General features: G+C 42.5%; 1 protein-coding gene across 5 annotated transcripts in view; it reads right to left on the bottom strand.

Moving 5' to 3' along the window:
* EPSTI1 (epithelial stromal interaction 1) overlaps positions 1 to 24576 on the bottom strand; it is a 183399-nt gene that overhangs the window by 140261 nt on the left and 18562 nt on the right. For 3 of the 5 annotated variants that reach the window (XM_073663902.1, XM_073663906.1, XM_073663905.1), the window contains 2 exons: positions 13430 to 13488; positions 8656 to 8751 (listed from right to left, as the gene is read on the bottom strand). In XM_073663902.1, the coding sequence (XP_073520003.1) occupies positions 8656 to 8751; positions 13430 to 13488 (155 nt within the window). The remainder of the gene's footprint in view (positions 1 to 8655; positions 8752 to 13429; positions 13489 to 24576) is intronic. The other 2 variants (XM_073663903.1, XM_073663904.1) reach the window with 1 other exon arrangement.

The raw sequence follows: 24576 nt of genomic DNA, 5'->3' as shown, positions 1-24576 counted from the left end.
TGGTGGAGAATGCGGGCACTGCTTATTATAGTGTGTATAACATATTAGCCTTCTTCATCAATGATAGAAGATCAAAGGTGATTGACTTGGCAGTGGCAGGCACAATGTTAGTAATAAGTGTTCCTTTCCTTAGGCCCCCATTACTAACCGCGCAGTAAAGTTTTCGCCACTTTTTCAATAAAAGACACGGCTAGAATAAAGTATTTTAATGAAATAAAAATACACAAGGGTTTAATATTATTTTTTTTTATTGCCCAGTCAAAAAATCCCTCGATCTTCTGAAAAAAATAAAATAAATAAAAAACAACCATATCCCTCACGTGTCCGCTGTCACAACGCACCCCAGATTGTCCCTCAGCGATCCGGGTCACTTCTAATAATAATAATAATAATCTTTATTTATATAGCGCTTAACAATTCAGTGGTTCATATACAACAGTCATAAGTAACATAGCTAAAGATAATGCAATAATTACAGCAAAAATAATGACGACCCTGCTGGTAAGAGCTTACAATCTACAATGAGGTGGGGGTGACACAAAGTACAATGGCTTATTTACAAGGATGGTCCAGCCATCTTGAGGGGATGAGGGATAGCTAAAGGCTGTATGAGCTCATCACCAGCCAGTATCTGTAGTGCTTTTTGGTTTGGTGGAGAGTTATGTTTGGAGAAATAAGGGATGGGCTATAAAAAGATAAAAGTACTTCGATTAGGGAAGGTGATAGGCCGCCCTAAACAGGTGTGTTTTTAGGGAGCGCCGAAAACTGTGTAAGTTGTGGTTCATCCTAATTTCTTGGGGTAGAGCATTCCAAAGAATAGGTGCAGCTCGGGAGAAGTCTTGAAGCTGAGAGTGGGAGGTACGGATTAGTGCGGATGTTAGTCGAAAGTCACTTGCGGAGCGTAGAGAACGGGTAGGCAGATAAACAGAAATGAGGGACGAGATGTAGGGGGGTGCCACACTTTGGAGAGCTTTGTGGGTGAGAACAAGTAATTTAAATTGGATCCTATAATTCATGGGCAGCCAGTGCAATGACTGGCACAGAGCGGAGGAGTCTGAGTAACGGTTAGCCAAATAGATGACCCTGGCTGCAGCATTAAGGATGGACTGGAGGGGGGAAAGTCGAGAGAGGGGAGGCCAGTTAATAGAGAGTTACAGTAGTCAAGGCGGGAGTGGATCAGGGCAACAGTGAGGGTTTTTGTTGTTTCCAAGGTGAGAAAGGGGCGGATTCCAGAGATATTCTTCAGGTGCAATCACTGATGTCACTGCTGTAGAAGACAGCAATGTAGACTGACAGGAGTGTATAATCACTCCTGTCAGTGTACATTGCTCTACTGCAGGAGTGAGGTCACTTGGGTTGATCAGCTGAAGATCAGCTGATCAGCTCCGGTGACCTTAGCATTAGTGATACGTGGGAACATTCTTGAGAATGTTCCCACGCAGCATCGGTGCCATAAAGTGAATGTCCCGGAGCTTTCAGCTGAGAGCTCATGTGACTTCAGGTCCTGGGAGCGCAGCGTTGTACACTGCCAGGAGCGGGAGCGCTCTCGTCAGTGCACTGTCAGCCGCCGTGCTGAACACATCGCCAGGGACATCGCGAGGACCAAGAGGACACCAGGGGACGCCGGACAGGTGAGGATAGGTGTTTTTTTTTATTTTTTCCCTTTTTTTTTATACAGCGCGCAGCCCCGGCCCAGCTGAGGAGTCTACTGCTCCCCTCAGCCGCTCTCGCTGTTATCAGCGGGCACGGTGGTCGGGTGATGGGAGTAGTAGTCTTCCCCAGCCGACTCGGGTACCACTCTATGTGCATTTATACAGCGCTTCCCGCCTATTGACTTTAATTGAACTGCAGCAAATCCGCAGGTATAAATATTATACCTGTGGATTTGCTGCGGTTCAATTAAAGTCAAAGGGTGGGAAACACTGCAGAAACGCTACATAGAAAGGACATGTTGCGTTTTTATAGAAAGACAAAAAGAGACAGGAGCGCAATGTGAGGACACCTGAGATTAAATGAAAAGTAATTGGGGGCTAAAAGGCCACTCACCCCGATAGTTGCGCACCCTTGCACAACTGCGGTGAAAGCCTGAATGCCGTGTTGTCTGGCTGGAGATGCAAAGGAGCCCAGCCAGTTTTGTGCCACTCCCCAAACACTTCCTGGTTTGTCACATGAGTTATCATGTGATGCAGGTCCTAGACGACGTGCAGGCAGGTCTTTGCAACAGCGGTGAGTGTAAATGTCACTTAGCTCCTCCAAAATAGTAAGTAATATTAAACAAAACCCAAAGCAGCTCCACCAGCGGTCCCAAAGGGACAAACAGTAGAAAGAGATGCGAATATGCCAGTGATCTTAAGCGCTAGGGTGATGGATGGGGATAAAAAAACGCTGAATAAGACCTGATGCTGCGTTTTTAAACACAATGACAATCCTGAGCGGAAATTTCCGCATCATGTGCACAGCACATCAGGATTGCTATTACATTAGCTGGCAGACCGATTACCAAGCATTTTTGATGCATTTCTGAGTGGAAAATTCGCCGCGAAAAGGCAACAAAAATGTTACGTGTGCACTTAACCTAAGAGTGGTCCAAAATTCCAGTTGAGAGGTGTAAGAAGCTTGTTGTTAGTTATAGGAAGCGATTGATTGCAGTTATTTATTCCAAAGAAAGTGCAAACAAACATTAAGTTGAAGGTGTCAGCAATTTTGCCTGGCCAATATTTGGGGTTTGTGTAAAATTATGTCCAATTTGCTTTTTTTTCTCTGTTTCTTTGTGTTGTTCCAATATATACAAAGGAAATAAACATGTGCATAACAAAACATGTGTAATTGCAATAATTTTCTAGGAGAAAAACTTCATTTTCTGGAACTATTTCAATGGTGCCAATACTTTCGGACATAACTGTAGGGGGCTATGTGAGGGCTCATACTGAACATAGGAGGCTATGTGGGGGCACATACTGTATTTAGGAGGCTATGTGGAGGCTCATACTGTATACAGTCCTGCTCATCATTATTGGCACCCATGAAGTTTAAGTACATAATGTGGAATATCTCCTGAAAAAAATGAATCAAGTGAAAAAGTTTTTTTGTATAGAGCACTCGTGTTAAATACAAAGGAGCAAATGATAAATGAAAACTAAAAACAATGGGATGGAAAAATAGAAAAACCTAAAGCTTGCTGTGACACTGGTATTGGCACCCTTTACATTAATTTAGTATGGAAACACATTTTGACCCGCCTGTGGTATATCACAAAAGAGATTCTCCTGTGATTGTCGGTGCCCATGTGACATGAATAAGCCAATGAATGATGACTTCAGTGTTTTAAAAAGCCACATGGCAGGCCCTGTTCCTTTGTCACAATGGTGAAAACAAAGGAGCTGTCTGAGGACATCAGAACTCCTATTATTAGCAAAAACATGACTTCCAAAGGGTATAAGGCCATCTCCAAAGACCTTGGTATCCCAGTTTCAACAGTGCACAATGTTATTAAGAAGTTTGCTAAGCATGGAACCGTCAAGAACCTCCCTGGACTTGGGGGAAAGAGGAAAATTGACAAGAGATGTCTTTGAAGGGTAGTGCGAATGGTGGAAAAAACACCACATCAAACATCCAAAAACCTGAATGCCAACCTGGAACAGTCTGGGGTCATGGTTTTAACAAGTACCATATGCCACACACTAAACCAAGCAGAGCTTTATGGGCAAAGGCCAAGTAAGAAACCATTGCTGAAGAAAAGACATAAAAAGGAAAGACTGATCTTTGCCAAAGAGTACCTTGACAAACCACAATCCTTCTGAGAAAATGTTCTGTTGACAGATGAAACAAAAATAGAGCTTTTTGGCAATGCAAAGCAACAGTTTGTTTACAAACGACGCAATGAAGCTTCTAAGGAAAAGAGCACCTTCCCAACAGTTAAGCATGGTGGAGGATCCATAATGCCCTAGGGTTGCTATGCTGCGTCTGGTACTGGAGGCCTTGACCGTATCACAGGAATCATGAAATCAGAGAATTATCAAGAAATTTTAGAGTAAAATGTCCTACCCAGTGTAAGAAAACTTGGTTTAAGTAGAGGATCATGGGTACTCCAGCAAGACAATGACCCAAAACACACATCCAAAAGTACACAGGAATGGTTGAAAAAATGGACTGTTTTAAAATGGCCAGCAATGAGTCCTGACCTCAGTCCCATTGAAAATCTTTGGGGTGAGTTGAAATCTCCCATTGGAAAAAAAGAACCCTGCAAACATTCAAGAGCTTGAACAAACTGCAAAGGAAGAGAGGGAGAAAATTCCAGCTGAGAAGTGCAAGAAGCTTATAGATGGCTACAAGAAACATTTGGGGGCTCTCAGAAATGCCATAGGGTGTGCAACCAAGCATTAATTAGAGGTGCCTTTATTGCTGCATATGCTGTTTATTCTGTTTCTTCTTTGAAATTGCAAAATGGAAGTTGAAAAACAATGTGTTATTGTTGTATTACTTTGGATCACTGATTAAAACATCCTGTATTTAGAAGGCTAAGTGGATGCTCATACTGTATTTAGGAGGCTATATGGGAGCTCATATTGTATATAGGGGCTATGTGGGTGCTCACAATGTATATATGGGAGCTATGTGGGTACTAACACTGTATACAGAGGGCTATGTGGGGGCTCATACTGTATATATATGGAGCTATGTGGGTACTAACACTGTATAGAGAGGGCTATGTGGGGGCTCATACTGTATATAGAGGAAATATGCGTGGACTCACACTGTATACAGGGGACTATGTGAGGGCTCATACTGTATGTAGGGGTCTGTGTGTGGGCTCTTACGGTATATATGGGCTGTGTGTGGGCTCATACGACATATAGGGGGGCTGTGTGGGCTCATACGGTATAGAGGCGGATGTCAGCATACTTAATTCTGCTCAATATTAAGTGATACAATTAATACTAATATAAAATAATTATAATATGTTAATATTAATATTGAGTAGAATCAATTTCAGCCTATTGGTCTGGCCCTCCACAACAGTCACGGTTTTTCATGTGGCCTCTCAAATAAATTAATTGCCTATGACTGGATTATAGGATTATAGCTGCAAATGGAAAGTTGGCAATCAACGGCACAAGTGAGGTTACATGGAGCTCATCATTGAGAAGATTAGCAGCAGAGCTGCAACAGATAAAACAGTGATTTTATCAAAACTATCAAGGAAGAATCAGGTCTCTGTCCAAATGTTATGTTGTTCTCAAATTTTGACGCAAAGATGTGATGGCAGATTCCCTTTAAGGCCACGGCCCCACTATCAGTATCTGGTCAGTATTTTTTCTCAGGAGTGGAAGCCAAAACCAGGAGTGGGTGATAAATGCAGAATTGGTGACTTGTTTCTATTATACCTTTTCTCTGATTGTTTCTCACCTGGTTTTGGCTTCCACTCCTGAGAAAAAATACTGACCGAATACTGACCAAATACTGATAGTGGGGCCGTAGTCTAAAAGCCTAAAAGCTATATTACAAAGAATGTTGGAACATCTCTCCTTAGTGGCAAGTGAAAGGATCCTGCAATTCATATGGCAAATAGAAAAAAAATCTGAGGCATTCCAATTGTAATAAGCAATTAATTAATTTTTTATTAGTAATTAAATGGCAAGCATTTATTTAGGAAAAAGGTACAAATATTAAACCAATCCTTCAACAGTGGGGGCAAAATGTTGCTCTCTTCTGTATATAGGTAATAAATAATTGTTCCCACATGCCAATAGATGACTAACAAATGACGAGTCATTCACTGCAATTAGAGTGCAATGAATTTCTTTTTTATTAGAATAGTAACTCTAGACACAAATGTAGGACGTTTTAATCAAGATAATTTTTTGATTTTAGAAACATTAGAATGATAAAACTTAGAAGACACCACTTTTAGCAGCTATTAGTTTAATGATTTCTTTAAAGGGAATCTGGCATCTGTGCACTGTGCTCCCTGACTTACCCGGGCACGGGCAAAGAGCCGCTCACATAGAGCACACTTTGCTTCATCCCAGCCGGTCTGCCTGTGCACTGCGCCGCAGTTTTCTATTGCGCAGGCACGGGGAGTCACTGTTACTTCCCGGCGCCTGCACAATAGAACCCTGCAGCGCAGTGCACAGGCAGACCGGGCTGGGATGAAGCAAAGCGCGCTCTATGTGAGCTCTATGTGAGCGGTGCTTTGCGCATGCTCGCGAAGTCAGGGAGCACAGTGCACGTCATAGGGTCCTGTGACGTGCAGGGGAGGGGGGGAATATGATAATTAAGCATATAGGAGGGGATTTGGGGGAATAATAAGCACATAGGCGGGGATTGCTTGGCGCCCCCTGGACCAAGCCTGTACAAAATAGAATTGATTAAAGCGCTTTTCTCTGCAATCAGACCTCTACTATGGGTCATACAGGTATGTATAGATTTACTTTTCTATACCCTGTATGGCCATAGTAGAGGTCTGATAACACCAAAGTGGTGACAGATTCCCTTTAAAACCTTTTCATTAGTAATGATTTTTATTTATAGACTTTCATGTAATTTTAGCATGAATAGTAAGGCACTGCAAGTCAGATTAATCAAGTTTATGAAATAAAAGGTATGTGTTTTTGGCATGAAGGCTAAGATCACAGTGGGAAGTTCTTTGTAATTCTTTCCAGGTTATAAGAAGTCTTGCAAAATAATAAACATCAGTGAAGAAGAAGCAATTTGGAAATTTTGTTTGATTTCTCAACATTAAAGGTTAGCATATTGTAAAAGCGGTGTAAAGTAATCGTAGAGCTTCAAAAACAAGATTCACAGTTTGACCATCTGACTGGGAGATGAAACGTGTTCCAAATTGTCTGTTTTTACCCTGAAATGTCATTTTAATGAACAACTTCCTAAATGTTCTCTATAGGGTGCTGTTGAGCTTGTTTTCAAGTGCATGAATTATTCAAGGTAATGTTTGAACATTAGGTAAAAAAGAATATTAAAAGGAAAAAAATCACAGTAAAAAAAAAAAATCACAGTTTCTACAATAAATGCAAAATATTACATTAGTACACTAAAAAGGACTGTTCTGCAATTAAATATTAAAATTCCTATATTAGATGACACAAAATGCAATAAGTAATTATTCTTTTTTTTAAATACTTCTGGGTCTAGATATGGCTGCACAATGCTCGTATACCTAATGTATCTTTTACCAGTGGGCACACGTACCTGGTACCTCAGTCCTACCGGCTGGATCCTTGTTATGAAGGGTGGTGGAATAATTTCCCCTATTTTGGAAACCAGGCAAAAAATTGTCATTTTGAGAGGGAATTAAAAGAACGTTAGGTGGTACGTACCATAACCAGTGTGTAACAGCAATATCTAGACGCAGAAATATATTTTTCAAATGATCCCAACTGTAAATGTGATGTTTTGCGTGCTATAACAAAAGCAATGGTCTTCATGGTCTACGATAGAATGTGTATACTGAACATTATATTATACATGAGCAAAAAAATTCATACTACCCTCATCTACTTCGCTACTCCATGGCAGCTGGTCGAGTGCAATCTGAACTTCGAGTGCCAGGTGTGAACCTAGCACTCAAATGATGGCATCCTTTATGCCTCTTGTGATGGCTGGTAACTAAGCCTCATACACAGATATGATGATGTGGGGAAGTAGTTATCGCAAGAGGCACCAAGGAAGGTGGCATCTGAGTGGCAAATGAGGAAGTTCGCATTGTCCTGGCATGGCTGCCACACAGTACTGAAATTGGCGCCAGACCAGGGTAGTGCAAATCTTTTCACTCATATCTAATGAATATGACTCTTTGGCACCGATTCATCAAGCTTGGTGTTTTGCACACCAGTCTTGATGAACTGTGCGCAGGAGTAAGATGCACCAAATATATTAAGTGACATGCTTCTCTTTAATGAATTTCACGCATCTTCCAGCTACTGTGCGCCATACAGTCAAGGACTGAAGTACATTTCTGTTGTAAATGACATCACTTTAGTGGGTGGCGTAAAATATGATGAACTTGTCGGCTGTGCTTGGCCAAGCTCTGTCCTGTCTGAGCTCCACTCACTTTTAAAAAAAAGTTGGTGGAGCTGGCCAAAATTGGTATAAAGCATCAAAAGGTGCACCTTTGCGCTGTGCAAAAATTTAATGAGATTTCAAACGTTTTTTGCCCAAAAAAAGGCGGATATTTACTGCTTTATGAATCGGGGCCTTAAAATTGTGCTGTAGTCCTCCAAATTTCATACAGACTCATATATAAGACCACGGCCCCACATTATCAGTATTTGGTCAGTATTTGGTCAGTATTTTTTCTCAGGAGTGGCGTAATTATACAGTAGTCCCTCTGTATATAGCGGTTCACTTATTGCAGCCTCAAAGTATCACGGGATTATATTTAATGATTTATTGCGGATTTTTCACTATATCGCGGGATTTTGCGATATTGTACTGTACACGGCACTCGGCCAACCAGAGCATTGTCTAGTGTATCCTGGGAGCCGATTGGCTCAGTAACCGTAGCATCAGTCGTTCCGCTATCCCGCATACGTTCAGCATTAGAATTTACAGTATTGCAAGCCCTACGATGCCATCCAAACGTTCTGCATCTTCTAAGGATTTTGGCAATGAACCCAAGCGCCAGAGGAAGATGCTTACCATAAAAGAGAAGGTGGAACTTTTCGACATGTTGAAGGAAGGGAGAAGCTATGCGTCTGTTTGCTGCCATTACAGGATCAACAAGTCTACAGTTCGCTATATAAAGAAAGACGAGAAGAATATCAGGCCTTCGGCATCAGTGACTTTCAACAAAACAGCAAAGAGGGTAGTTACTTCCCGCAATAAGATCATTGTGAAGATGGAGTCTGCATTAGCTGTGTGGATAAACGATTGCAGAAAAAAAAATATCTCGCTGGATACAAACACCATCCGGACGAAGGCCAAGCAACTGTATGATCGTTTAGCAGCAAAAAGGGATGATCACGACACTGATGAGAATGAAGAAGAGGACGCCGCCGCTGAAAAGGACCTTCGAGTGCTTCTCCAACTAGACCAACACCATTCAGTGCCAGCAAGGGCTGGTTTGACAATTTGCAAGGTGAGGATGCCTCTGCGGATAAAGTTGGAGCCGACGAGTACGTGAACAACACGTTCAAAGACATCATCGAGGAAGGAGGCTATAAGCCTGAACAAGTTTTTAACATGGACGAAACGGATGCCGTCTCACACTTTCATTATGAAGGAAGAAGCAAAAGCCCTCAGTTTCAAGGCCCAAAAAGATAGGGTGACTTTAATCATGTGTGGGAATGCTGTGGGTTTTATGATAAAGCCAGGGCTTATTTGTAAGTCCAAAAACTCAAGGGACCTAAAAAACAAAAACAAGAATATGTTGCCTGTGCACTGGATGCACAACCCTAAGGCTTGGATCACGAAACTCCTCACGATTGATTGGTTTCATCAATGTTTTATCCCGGAGGTTAAGGTTTATCTAGCAAAGAAAGGCCTTGATTTCAAAGTGCTTCTGCTAATGGACAATGCTGCTGACCTGACGTATGATAACGTCCAGATTGACTTCTTGCCGCCAAACACAACATCACTCATTCAGCCAATGGATAAAGGCGTTATTCAGGCTTTTAAGGCGCTCTACACCCGAAACACTCTGCAAAACCTTGTTGAAGCTATGGACTCAGATGAAGACTTCTTGCTAAAGGTGTACTGCGGTGAGTACACAATTGCAGTGTGTCTCCAAAATATTCAAAAGGCCATAAAGGAGATGAAGAGTCAGACTTTGAATGCCAGCTGGAAAAAATTGTGGCCAGAAGTGGTCCATGATTATAAGTTATTCTCTCCTGATGAAATTCATCAATCTGCAGTGGATAAGGCCTGAAGCTGGCAAAAATACTGGGAGGAGAGGGCTTTAGTGACATGACTACTGAAGACGTAAATACCTTGATCGATGTGCACTCTCAACCGTTGACAGATGAAGACCTGGAGGAGCTGACTAAGTCTGCAAGTGAGGAAGAGGATGAGAAACAAGAAGAACAATGGGTTGAAGAAGAGGAGGAGGTTGGCCTAACACTTGATCGTCTTGCAACCATGGTTAAATTGGACAAAGAACTACAACGAGTGGCTGAAGAATGGGACCCTCATATGGTTCGTTTGTTGCAGTTTGCAAATTCAATTGACAGTGCCATGTCAGTTTACAAAAACATTCTCAATCAGAAGACGAAGCAGCGCCAGCAACTCCCCATAACCATATTCATCACTCGAATGAAGAGGTCGGATACGCCTATGACTTTAGCGGAAGTAGAAGTTACGGACGCCGCCGAATATACTAACCCTGAAGAAGCCCTGATGAAGTGGTGCCTTTAGAAGAGCTGTAATGCTCTTCTTTGCTGTGCAGTACTGTACATTAATCTCACCTTCATCGTCATCAGTACTGAACAGCTAATTCATCATCATTCAAGTTGCAGTACAGTATACAGTACTGTACTGTATTTCACTGGTGAGAACAGTATGCTGTTAAAGCTACGTAAGTTTAAGAGTGCAGAATATGTTTAAGAACATAAGTAGTGTTTATAAAAGTGTGGAAAAGGTGAATAAGGGACTGGGAATGGTTTATAAGTATGTGGGAAGGGTTTATAAAGCATTAAAATATATATAAACACGAAAATAAAAGTAAGGTTCCTACTTCGCGCATTTTCAACTATCGCGGGGGGTTTAGAACGTAATATCCGCGATAAGTGAGGGATCACTGTACTTTGATATTTGCTTTCCGATGTTTTATTACAGTTAAAGCAAAATTTTTCTTAATACAGTATGTAAATGAGTTGATGAGATCTATCAGCCAAACACTGATCTGCATGAGAATCTGCCTCCTTATTTTAAATAAAAGAGGGCATTACCAACGTGACATATGTAATGGTTGCTCTCTACTCTCCTGATCTTACAGAATAGCTGTGTGTGATTACAAAATGCCTGGACTAGAGAAGACATAAGTGTGATTACAACTTACTCAGTACAGTAGAGCTCAAGTTTGTCTCATTACAAACACATTTGCAGCTGCAGTTCTCCTTTCACAGTGTTTCAGCTTCCATCTACAGGCAGTTAGTGTGTGGGTAAGAGAAGTACAGCAGAGCTTACAGCATTGTGAGAAGAAAATTGCATAAGTGTTTGTAATAAAACAAAGTACACCTTTGCTGTACTTTGTTGGTTGTAAGCTGGCACAACTCTGCAGTGAGATCAGGAGATCAGACTGGCAGTCATTACATAGTTCACAATGGTAAATCCCCCTTTCATTTAAAATAAGCTCTGCAGGCAGATGCTCAGGGAGATCCATGTCCGGCCCATAGACCTTAACAGCTCATTTACATATAAGAAAAACGTGGATTTCTCTGGAATAAGACATTGGATCACAGATATCAATGTATCAGGTTATTCAACTCTCTATGACCTGCATGCCCATATAGATGGTCAAGGAGGGTTGATCCTATTGCCAGATCCCTCTTAAGAAGCTTGACTTCCCTGCTTACAAGGTAATGCATATTTGCATCCTATTGTCCATCAGTAGCTGTAACTAAAAACCTCCTGTCTCCGGATCCATGGGGGTCATTGAAATTCTAAAATATTGAAATGTTGCAAAGTATTTTAATAATGAATCCGCAATTACATAATCAGTATACATAGTAATTTTAATTCACAGAACAGCAGCAAAGTGTGATTTTTTTAATATTGGAAATTATACAGTATACCTCCCTCACAAAGGCCATAAGATTAGAGCCGTCTATTATCAGTATTGTATATAAGTAAAGACTCAAACTCACAACTTTCATAGAAGCTCCCTGTTACTCAGTTTTAGTCGACGGCCCCAGTATCAGTATTTGGACAGCATTCGGTCAGTATTGTTTCTCAGGAGTGGAAGCCAAAACCAGGTGAGGAACAATCAGAGAAAAGGTATAATAGAAACAAGGGCACCAATTCTGCATTTATCACCCACTCCTGGTTTTGGCTCCCACTCCTGAGAAAAAATACTGACCAAATACTGATAGTGGGGCCGTGGCTTTAGGCACTACCATATTTTTCAGACCATAAGACGCACTCCCCCCCCACAAATTTGGGAGGAAAATGGGGGGAAGGGGCATCTTGTGGTCTGAACGTTGTTTTACCAGATAGTTGCGGTGGTTGTGGGGCGGGATCGCAGGGCCCTCCGTGCCCTCCCTCCTTCAGTGGCGGCAGCGGCAGCAGAAGAAGAGGTGAGATGCTGTCAGCGGTGAAGCGGTGAGGCAGAGCGGCTAGGGCCTGGGCCTGGCTGGGGCCGGGACCTGTGCCTGGCCGGAGCTGGTGTCGGGCTGAGAGCAGCGTCGGGCGGTGAAGCAGAGCGGCCTGCGCGGCTTTCCTGAGTGCGCTGCCATCTTCCTGAGACCGTGATCTACAGGAAAATGGCCGCCCGAGCCTGTACATGTGCAGATCGGGAGCTCCAGTGGCCATTTTCCTGTAGATCACAGCTTCAGGAAGATGGCTGGAAACCCACGCATGCTGCTCTGCCTCACCACCCAACGCCGCTCGCAGACCGGCACCAGCCCCAGCCCTGCACAGGCCCTGGCCCTAGCCATGCACAGGAACCAGCCAGGCTAAGGGCCCCGGCCAGGCACAGGTCCCAGCCAGACACAGGCCCCAGCCAGTCACAGGCCCCGACCAGGCACATGCCCAAGCCAGGCACAGGCCCCAGCCAGGCACAGGCCCCGACCAGGCACAGGCCCAAGCCAGGCACAGGCCCCAGCCAGGCACAGGCCCCGACCAGGCACAGGCCCCAGCTAGGCAAAGGCCCCAGTCAGGTACCGACCCCACAACATCGCACCTCTTCTGCTGCAGCCACCAGGTTCCTGAGGGAGGGAGGGAACAGAGGGCCCTGCGATCCTGCTCCACCAGCACCGCAACTCCCCGCTGCTGAAGCACCAGCTTCTTGCATTCAGGGTCCGCAGCATTCCTCCACTTCCACTGGCTTCCTGAAGGACCCTGCCTCCTGTGACCCTTGCTCCACCACCCCCCAGGTAAGATACAGTACCTATTCAGACTATAAGATGGAACCCCGTCTTATAAAAAATATTTTTTTTCCTATTTTCCACCCCAAAATTTGGGTGGGTCTTATGGTCCGGTGTGTCTTATAGTCCGAAAAATACGGTATGTGTGCTGCCGCATGGTATCTCTATGCAGAACTACATTACCATCTCTTCATTTTTCTGTAAAATGGTATTCAATATAGCATGGCAATTTTTGTCAGATTTTGTGTATACCCAAAACATAAAATTGCATGTAAAATCGGAGGCCCGGAAAGGTACATTATGGACACGTTATAAATAGCTATATTAGTAATGTAAGGCGATTGCAGAAACTATACATAAAACTGTTAGGCATTTGTTTAAGACTTTCTTACTTCTGAGAAGTTTTTCTCTTTTTACTGGATTTGGTTGAAAAACCTGGCAGGGACTTGAGCTGCAATATGATAGAGATTGCAATAATTAACACTGAATCAATATATACATTACTTTTAACATTTAATATTTAAACATAACACACATACAACATGATCCATAATAAATGCTGCATTTACAATAGGTTTTGTAGCTAAGGGGTGGCTGCATCCAAAACACTGCGTTCTACATCAGAAGCACAGGGGATGGGATTTATAGAAATCCCATGACCAATGTGCTTCAATTTGATGCTGCGTAAACTCACCAGCGGTGCGGGTTTACGAGCCGCAACATGTCAGTTTCTGTTGCAGAGACGCTAGTCTCCGCAACAGAAATTTCCATAATAGAATATATTGGATGTGGTAAACTGAACACATGCGGATTTACCTGTGTGATGATTAGAACGCAGCGTTTTGGACGCAGCTAACATATGCTGCTTCCAAAACGCACTTTTTCCTGATTGTGGGAACATACCTTTAAGGATATGTTCACATGACCAGATTTTCAGTCAGAGTGCTGTCCGTGAAAAAACTCACCCAGACAGCACTAGGACCAATATTCTGACTTCATAACTAGGCTGCGAGTGTGGGGCTCTTGAAACACCGTTTCTATGGATGTCTCTATGTAACAGTACTAATTAGCTTGACTCGACTGCAGAGGTACGTATGAAGATTCCATAAGGTTTATTTTCAAGCTGAATTCTTGAAGTTATTCACAATCACAGTAGTTAAAAAAACTATTCTGAATCAGAGATGCAAAGACATAAGCTTATTAACATGGCTGACATACACAGAATGAGGAAGAAGGTAGGGGTTACTGACATCAAAACTAGGGAGGCAGACAGGGAGAGAGGGAGGACAAACTTCTAAAAGGCAAACCTAATTGCATAGCAAAGTAACAGCAACGATACAATACTGTTTGATTCCCAATTCCCAAGTCACAAATGTCCTTGTGAAAAAACTGCAGCATGCACTTGTGAGAGCAGGAGCTATCTTATCTATCCTGACTCCATCTTTGATATTCTAAGTCCATCTTCTGCTTTCTTAAATGCAGTTTGAGCCAGTATGTGTGTGTGTGTGAGATAAGAAGTATTTGGAATGTCTTTGTCTAAACACTTGGAGAAAACACTGGAAAGAGAGACGAAACTAGAAAGTGAGAGACATACCAAGACTGCTTTTATGGGTGTAGACAGAATTACCTTTAACCAATGAGATGTATGTGTATGCTAATGCCACCACATATTTAGTGATAAGTTGAGCCAATTATATTGCTACAATGAATGTCCAAGAAATATTTATATATATAAGTGACCGATGATGTAATAAACACATGCTTTGGAAACCTTCATCGGTTTCGTAGACACTGCTTTTAAAGAACTTCGTTCTAAAGTCGATAGGGGCAAACTCCATTTTGAACCCAATGTGTCTCCCCTTGAACAGCAGGCTCTTAGTAGCATCAAAGAGGACAAAAGTCTTATTATTAAACCAGCGGACAAAGGGGGAGCCATCATAGTCATGGATAGGAGTAACTACATTAAAGAGGTAGACAGTCAACTAAATGATAATACCACTTACCGTCAGTTACCCCACGATCCCTCATTCCAATACAACAACTTGATATCCCCAGTTATCAACCGGTTTCTCACGGCAGGCACTATCGATATCAAAACCAGCGAATTCCTTACAAAAAAATACCTGATAAAACCAGTCTTCTATGTCCTGCCCAAAATCCATAAGAGCCTGATTGACCCTCCTGGCGACCAATAGTGGCATCGACGGAGTCAGTACGGTCACCCCTCTCTATATTTCTAGAGAAAATCCTTACACGCTTCATACAAAAGATACCATGATTAAGGCTTTTCTAAGCCGAAACGCGTAGCATTTTTTTTACTCTGTTTGCCCATATGGTATGAATTGGCTCTTTTTGTAAGTGAATTTTTAATGGAAATATCATCCTTCAAATAAATGGAAATTTTAATTACACCACATCGCTGGAGTCTCCTCACTCGCTGGATTTTGGTCTGAAGCCTCATACAAAAGACTCCATTCTTTTTACTCGACACAGGTTCGTTTCTGACATCCTTAACCAATCTGAACCGGATTCCCAAGGATTCCTTTTTGGTCTCCTTCGATGTGAATAATCTCTATACGTCCATTCCCCATGACCACGGTATCAACACTGTACATGCCCTTCTAACCGAATCTCATACAGACCCACGGATTGCAGACCTCTGTATTGAACTACTCACCCTTGTACTTACCAAGAATTATTTTTTATTCCAAGATACCTACTACCTACAAATCAAGGGCACAGCCATGGGCTCCAATGTAGCACCCCCATATGCAAATTGTTACATAGCCGCTTTTGAGAGCCAGGTCATCTATCCAAACTCCCTATTTTTAGAACATTCCCTATTCTGGAAACGTTACATTGACAATATCTTTTGCATATGGGGGGGCCCATTGGAATCCCTGGAATCCTTCTTTCACATGATGAACTCAGCGTGGCCCTACCTGGGTTTCACCATGACCCATGATCACTACAAAGTGAATTTCCTTGACAAGATGATAATAAAAGATGAACACGGTTACCTGACAACTGATCTCTACAGTAAACCCACGGACTGAAAAAGCCTGTTACATTTCTCCAGTAATCACCCGTTACCCATGAAAAAAGCTATACCCAAATCACAATTTCAGAGGGTAAGAAAAATTGTGACCAATGAATCTATTCGTGAAAACGAGACTACAAGAGATGTAATCAAAATTCAGGGAACGGGGATACCCCCCATCCGCATTACAACAACAGACAGGCAACCGTATGAACTGTTCACCCCGATAACCAAAACTGCATCCCATTCGTTCATACGTTTCATCCCTATGCCTACATTTTACATACTACCATACGCAAATATTGGAATATTTTACAAACAGGGTACCCTACCATCACTGCTTTTCAACAACCTTTCATGCCTTGCTTCAAGAGAGCACCCAATATTAGGGACTCCCTAATACGTGCTGACATCGGCACGACACAGCAGGGACCTAAGCAAAGATTCCTTCACAATCCCAGAATGGGAACTTTCCCGTGTTTCTAATGTCAACAGTGTAATAACGTGTTGAAAGGCAGTGTTATCCACCACCCTCATACAGGCAGGAGATACAACATTAAGGACTATTTCACCTGTGACAGTGCCTTTGTTGTATATCTCATCAAATGCCCATGCAGCTTGATCTATGTGGGAGAGACCACCCAGCCAGTTAAAGACAGAATTTCCAAACATAAATCTACCATCCGCTGCAAGAATTTACTGCTTCCTATCCCCCATCATTTTATCACTTCTGGCCACAATACTTCCCAACTTAAATACCAGGTCCTTGAACAGGAACTGCCACCAAGCCGGGGGAGTGACCGGGTCCGTATGCTGAAAAGAAGAGAGGCCTACTGGATACACGAATTACAGTCCCTATCACCAAAAGGACTTAATAGAGAGTATGATTTGCTTTCATGTTTATAGGATTCCAAGTATGTTATATGAGGTCGTATTTCTCCTCAGGCCTCGGGACTGTTATAGCATGCTGTCGTTCTATTTTTTTCAATATTTGACACGACATGTCCATATCGTTTTTGTAACGGAGTTAAGTTTGTTCCTATACCTGTGGTTGCTTTAATCTATTTTCCCTCCTTTTTATTACAGATATTCCATCTTTTGGTATTCCCCTCCTCTCTCACCTCTGGGTCCTACTACATTCCTATGCCAAGCTGTCTCTCCAATCAGAATTTCTGCTCAAGCATACTCCTTCCCTGGAATGTATGCCTCCCAGTGTGCACACTCAGTTCCGGGTCTGTGGAACGCACTCTTCCTAGTGTGTGGAACGCATGGAATCCTCCCTTCCGCATAGCGATACGTCACTTCCGGTGACGTCTCAGGAGCACTTCCGGCCAGCGCGCACTGATGCATCTTCACTTGCCGCTATTGGCCGAGCACAGCTGATAGTCCCACCCTTTCCCTTTAGATAGGACCCACTTCACCACCACAGACACAGCACCTGTAACCAGCTGAGGATACCGCGTTCTGCTGCAGACTTTATTTTCCTATACGGGTTTAAGGCATGACAACCATGTTATCGATCTTCTGCCATGTAACATGCTAATTCTACACATATATATACTTAGCCCCATGTCTTTCTCCATATAGATCTACACAACTAGGGACACTGGGTCCTTCTTATTTCTACCATTTGACAAGCAGCCTGGTAGGTGATGCTTATTCTATATCGATTGCTGCCCTATGCTTCTATATCGCTGCATTCTCTAGGTATATACTGTGTTATCACATATGTGACACCACTTTTGCTGAGAAACCTTACCTCTTATGTTCTGACTCTATGTTACTTTTAATTTTTAATTTTTAGATTTTTTTGTCTATGTACAACAGTTTACTGATGAAGGTCTATATGACCGAAACGTTTATGTTTTCTGTGGATTGCATTAAAATCCTTGCATATTGAAAACTTTGTGAGTGCCGAGGCTATTTCCTACGATCATATGGGTTTGGCTCTTACTCGAGCACCAGTGTACGGTAGTGCAGCGGTTTATCTTTTACTTTGATGTAATAAACACAAACCTGCCCTGATTCTTAAAGTATCAGTGTAGTTCTTATGTGCACGTATTTGAATTTTACATTTTAATTTGGAACAGGCACAAAGTCTCAGAATGTCCCACATAATGTGGCAACGACACACTAGCCACTTCTGTCTTCTGGATGAGACTCGTATATTTAAGTCTATGGGTGCGCAAGAAAAAATTAAATCCCATAAGGATGATCCAAATAGTATTGGATTTTTATGGATACATTAATTCTTAACATGGAAAACTGTACTTGGTCTTGTAAATTTTATTAACTGTTCATGTATAAAAAAAATGGATGCAGATTGCATACAGATGAGATGACAATACAGATGAAAAATTATCATTTTCTTTCTAGATGAAAATCGGACGATTTCTTATACGCTTATATGTAACCCTCAACTCTGAACTTTCAGATGAAACTTGGAAACCCATCTCTTCAAGAAAGCTTAAGGCCTGCAATGAACCCTGCCACCTCACCACCAACGAATCTGCCGCAACCTGCTAACCTACTGACTCTTTCCCCATTATCCTGCAGAATGTAAGTCGGCAAGGGCAGGGTTCTCTCCTTTCTATACCAATCTGTTACTGTTAGTTTGTTCACTGTGTTTCATATTTGTATTTTGCATGTAACCCCTTCTCATGTATAGCACCATAGAATCAATGGTGCTCTAAAAATATAAATAATAATAATAATCTATGGCCATCTGCACCTGCCCTAATGATAGGTCATCAATATTATATGCCCAAAGAACCCCCTGAATTCTATTTCCATACCATATAATTGATGTGAGGCAGCAGCGAATCCCAAATTTTTACTCTCCTTTTCTACGCTTAGTGAATGTTCATATTTTTTAGGGTTTCAAGTCAACAAAACATTTAAAGTATATTGTATAGCTGGTTTAAGGAAGTAAGGGTATCTTCACACTGCATTTGACTCACACATTTTATCAAGGATAGACATACCATTGGTGCAACCTGTGTAGCGCACAGGGGGCTAAGAGGTAAGGGGACCACTTAGACCAGGGGTCTCAAACTCGGCTAAGTATATGGGCCGCACATAGAAAACATGTGAATTTGAAAAGCTGCATTCTTTGCAGGATGATATGAAATTTTGAATAATGCCATGTTGTTTTTTCTATACACCTCATATTTTGAACTTTTTTGACTTTTTTATTTTATTCTTTTACATGGCATTCATTTTATGGGCTATGGTACAGTTTTATAGTTTTTGCAAGTTTACAGTTTTACAGTTATTACAATTTTTATTTTCTTTTTGTGTCCCCTAATTGGCCACATACAGTGATTTTTTTTCTTACAATTTGCACCATATAGTAATTCTGAACAACTTCTTATAGCAATGTCCCCAATTTGTAGTAGATTCCCCATCTCGTGGTAATGTCCCCATCCTTGTCCGCATCTTGTAGTAATGTGCCAATCCTGGTCCCCATCTTGAAGTAATGTGCTCATCCTGATCCCCATCTTGTAGTAATGTGCCCATCTTGTCCCCAACTTGTAGTAATGTGCTCATCCTGATCCCCATCTTGGAGTAATGGCCCATCCTGGTCCCCATCTTGTAGTAATGGCCCATGCTGGTCCCAAACTTGTAGAACATTCAACTAAAAAGAATCACTGACTTCAGCGGCCCTCAGGACCAGGCCGCAATCATTACAGGGGCTCCGATGCCTGCGGACCACATTAAGCAGCCTCGGGGGCCGCGTGTTTGAGACCTCTGACTTAGCCAATCAAAGCAGCATGCAGTTTCTGCCATAGACATATAAAGGGGTGCCTTATGATGAGCAATTGGACTACAAAAGGCCTATGTACTGTTCTTTCACAGGTACCCTCTTTAGTCTGTATCCTCCATCGAATGTGGGGAATATTTATTTTAAGAAATTAGTAATTGAAATAAAGAGATTTGTAATCCAATTTTTTTTTACATATTTGTCAAATGGATGCTTCATAAAAGAAATGCTGTTGATAGGAAGCTAATATTTATGCAAAACTGTTTCCTATTTGACCTTTTTATTTTACAAAAATCAAATAAAGTTGTTTTGCCTTTTTATACTGCTAGAAATATTATATATACATATACACTGCTCAAAAAAATAAAGGGAACTCTCAAATAACACATCCTAGATCTGAATGAATGAAATATTCTCATTGAATACCTTGTTCTGTACAAAGTTGAATGTGCTGACAACAAAATCACACAAAAATTATCAACGGAAATCAAATTTATTAACCAATGGAGGCCTGGATTTGGAGTCACCCCCAAAATTAAAGTGAAAAAACACACTACAAAAATTAGGCTCAGTATTGTGTGTGGCCTCCACGTGCCTGTATGACCTCCCTACAATGCCTGGGCATGCTCCTGATGAGGTTGTGGATGGTCTCCTGTGTGATCTCCTCCCAGACCTGGACTAAAGCATCCGCCAACTCCTGGACAGTCTGTGGTGCAACGTGACGTTGGTGGATGGAGCAAGACATGATGTCCCAGATGTGCTCAATCTGATTCAGGTCTGGGGAACCGGCGGGCCAGTCCATAGCTTCAATGCCTTCATCTTGCAGGAACTGCTGACACACTCCAGCCACATGAGGTCTGGCGTTGTCCGGCATTAGGAGGAACCCAGGGCCAACCGCACCAGCATATGGTCTCACAAGGGGTCTGAGGATCTCATCTCGGTACCTAATGGCAGTCAGGCTACCTCTGGCAAGCACATGGAGGGCTGTGCGGCCCTCCAAAGAAATGCCACCCCACACCATTACTGACCCACTGCCAAACCAGTCATGCTGAAGGATGTTGAAGGCAGCAGATCGCTCTCCATGGCGTCTCCAGACGTCTGTCACATGTGCTCAGTGTGAACCTGCTTTCAGCTGTGAAGAGCACAGGGCGCCAGTGGCAACTTTGCCAATCCTGGTGTTCTGTGGCAAATGCCAAGCGTCCTGCGCGGGATTGGGCTGTGAGCACAACCCCCATCTGTGGACGTCGGGCCCTCATACCACCCTCATGGAGTTGGTTTCTAACCGTTTGTGCAGACACATGCACATTTGTGGCCTGCTGGTGTTAATTTTGCAGGGCTCTGGCAGTGCTCCTCCTGTTCCTCCTTGCACAAAGGCAGAGGGAGCGGTCCTGCTGCTGGGTTGTTGCCCTCCTACGGCCCCCTCCACGTCTCCTGGTGTACTGGCCTGTCTCCTGGTAGCGCCTCCAGCCTCTGGACACTACGCTGACAGACACAGCAAACCTTCTAGCCACTTCTCGCATTGATGTGCCATTCTGGATGAGCTGCACTACCTGAGCAACTTCTGTGGGTTGTAGAGTTCGTCTCATGCTACCACGAGTGTGAAAGCACAACTAACATTCATAAGTGACCAAGTGGTCCCCACCTGTAGAACCACTCCTTTATTGAGGGTGTCTTGATAATTGCCAATAATTTCCATCTATTGTCTATTCCATTTGCACAACAGCATGTGAAATTGATTGTCAATCAGTGTTGCTTCCTAAGTGGACAGTTTGCTTTCACAGAAGTTTGATTTACTTGGAGTTATATTCTGTTGTTTAAGTGTTCCCTTTATTTTTTTGAGCAGTGTATATATATACAGTACATATACATAATATATATATTGATTGATCCATTTTCCTTTGAACTCCATAAACTGAGGAGGCATTAGCTCCTAACACTAGTTTTATATGTTTGTTCTTCTGTCCAGAAAGTGGAAAGGGTGGGGACAATCACCGCAAATATGTGATAAACTGCATGCGTGTATAGGCAGAGGCTTGCCAGTCACTGTCAGCGGACGGAGAGAAGGGAATACAGTTCAAAAGTCAAGAATTTGAAAAGGGCGAGGCAACCCAAGGCTAAAAGGAAAAAGTGACAGATATAAGACTAACCTTTGTAGATTCTTACTTTTGATCTACATTGACAGTAATTGGCTGCAGTGGTGACGTGCGCTGTAGTTGTGATGTCATCGCTGCAGCCTGTAAACTATCACCAATGGCAGTAGCTGAGAGCTGCCGCTGAGCCTGGAGAGGGTGAGTAATAGCAATGTTTGTTATTTGTCTCTAGTGTAGCCACACTTAGAATACTATTATCAACATTGGGCTCCAGTATATAAGAAGGATAAAGGTTATAAAAGGGAATGGGTGAACTTCAGTACCAAGACAGGTTATCAATCATGAGGTTATTCAGTTTAGAAATACAAAGGCTTAGGGGCGATCTTATTGCAATGTACAAATATCTGTGGAGACAGCACAGAGATCTGTATAATGATCTTATTTTACACCTAGGCCTGTGATGGTGACCAGGGCTGTGGAGTCGGTAAGCCAAACCGCCGACTCCGACTCCTCAATTTCCATGACACCGACTCCGACTCCAACTCTGACTCCACGACTCCGACTCCCTCATACATGGCTCATATTTAAGTGATAAATTTACTGTAGCAAAGATTCATCTCAGCTAAAAGTCTAGACCCTTAGATCAGGAATAGGACAGACATTTATAGGACATTTCATAACTTTCCCAAATTCTTCTGGAAACATTTCCAGCACATCCTGCATTGAACTACTGAACCCAATTTATTATAAACATTTAACCAACGATATGGGTGTATTTCAATCTCATGATCCCATACGGGAGAAAAAGGGGTTGCTATACCTCCCTATATTTATCAACCTATAAATAGTCTGAATAGTCAGCCCCAAAGACAAATAGTATACTCAGAGTAAAGTTAAAAAATATAAATTTTATTAGAATTATATTAAAGATGGAAATAGAACAAACAGTAAAATAGTCAATTGGTATAAGGTGAAGATGTGTGAAAATCACAGAAGGGCACAGTCCATAGATATGCCACATATATCATAGAGATAACAGGGTGACAAAAACCAGTATTCTAGTATTTCCTATACATAAGTTTATCCTAGACAACTAGAGAGATAGAGGTACCCCGTCGGACATGTGTACACTAAGGGGACATATGGTACATATAGAAGTGATAGTACCAGACCAATAAAACTCTCAAAAAAGTTGTTTAAAAAGGATAAGGCTTACACATGGCACCAGGTATGTGTCCGACTGCGATTGTCGCCCCGACGCGTGATGGGCTTTCTCGGGGGGAGGTGTACCCAATTTATTATATATTTTAGGAGTCAGAGTCGGTCCATTTTATACCGACTCCAACTCCGACTCCGACTCCTCCAAAATTGACACTGACTCCGACTCCACGACTCCGACTCCACAGCCCTGACGACAAGGGGGCATCCTCTATGACTAGAGGAAAGAAGGTTCAATCATAATCACAGACAGTCATTCTCTACTGTAAGAGCAGTGAGACTATAGAACTCTCTGCCACATGAGGTATAATGGTTGATTCACTAAAAAGTACAAGAAGGACCTGCATGTAAATATAATACTACATGTTATGGGCACTAGATTCTGTGATGCGACGTTGATCCACAGAACTAGTCTGATTGCTGTATGTGGAGTAAGAAAGGATTTTTTTTCTTAATATGGGGCAATTAGCATCTGCCTCTTGGCGTTTTTGCCTTCCTCTGAATCAACATGTTAGGGTATAGGTTGCATTAGATCAGGGGTCTCAAACACGCGGCCCGCAGGCTGCATGCAGCCCTTGAGGCTCCATTGTGCAGCCCACAGGCCCCTGAGACAATCACGTCCAGCGAGCCAAGGGTCCGCATCAGCTCTTCTTTTCATCTGAATGAGCTTCCTCGGACGCACATTCAACTGAAATGCATTGCGGTGCAGAGACCAGCTCTCTGCACCACAATTCCAATACCAGTCACTGGCCAATCGGAGGCTGTCAGCTGATATCGACGTTCCGCACAAACATGATATCATTGCTAAGCGCCCCGGCTGTGGAGGATGAAGAGGACGCTGTTCGCCAAGGGAGCAAGGTCAGGTGATGTTTTTATGTGTATGTAAAGAACAGTAGAATGGGGACATTGTTTCAAGAAAGGGACAAGGATGGGGACATTTCTATAAGATGGGATCGGGATGGGAAAATTACTATAAGATGGGACCAGGATGGGGATAATACTAGAAGATGGGCTAAGGATGGGGACATTACTAGAAGATGGGACCAGGATGGCGACATTACTACCAGACAGGGGACATTATTACAGAATAAGGGACATTATTATAGGACAGGAAACATTATTACATAAAAGGTAACCATTATTACATGACAGGGGACAATATTACAGTACAGGGGACATTATTACAGGGTGAGGGACATTATTACTGGGTGAGGGACGTTATTACACGATTGAGGACATTATTACAGGCTGAGGAACAGTATTACGGTACTGCAGACATTATTACAGCACTAGGGACATTATTACAGGCTGATGAACATTATTACAGGACAGGGGACATTATTACAGACTTGGGAACATTATTACAGGGTGAGGGACATTATTACAGGACAGGTGACATTATTACAGGCTTGGGGACATTATTACCGA

Source organism: Phyllobates terribilis, unplaced genomic scaffold, assembly GCF_046119375.1.
Source record: "Phyllobates terribilis strain yellow unplaced genomic scaffold, ASM4611937v1 Scaffold_2__4_contigs__length_985480577, whole genome shotgun sequence".
In the NCBI taxonomy this organism is placed as follows: Eukaryota; Metazoa; Chordata; class Amphibia; order Anura; family Dendrobatidae; genus Phyllobates; species Phyllobates terribilis.
Note: the sequence above shows the minus strand (reverse complement) of the source record. Positions and strands in the feature narration are given on the sequence as shown.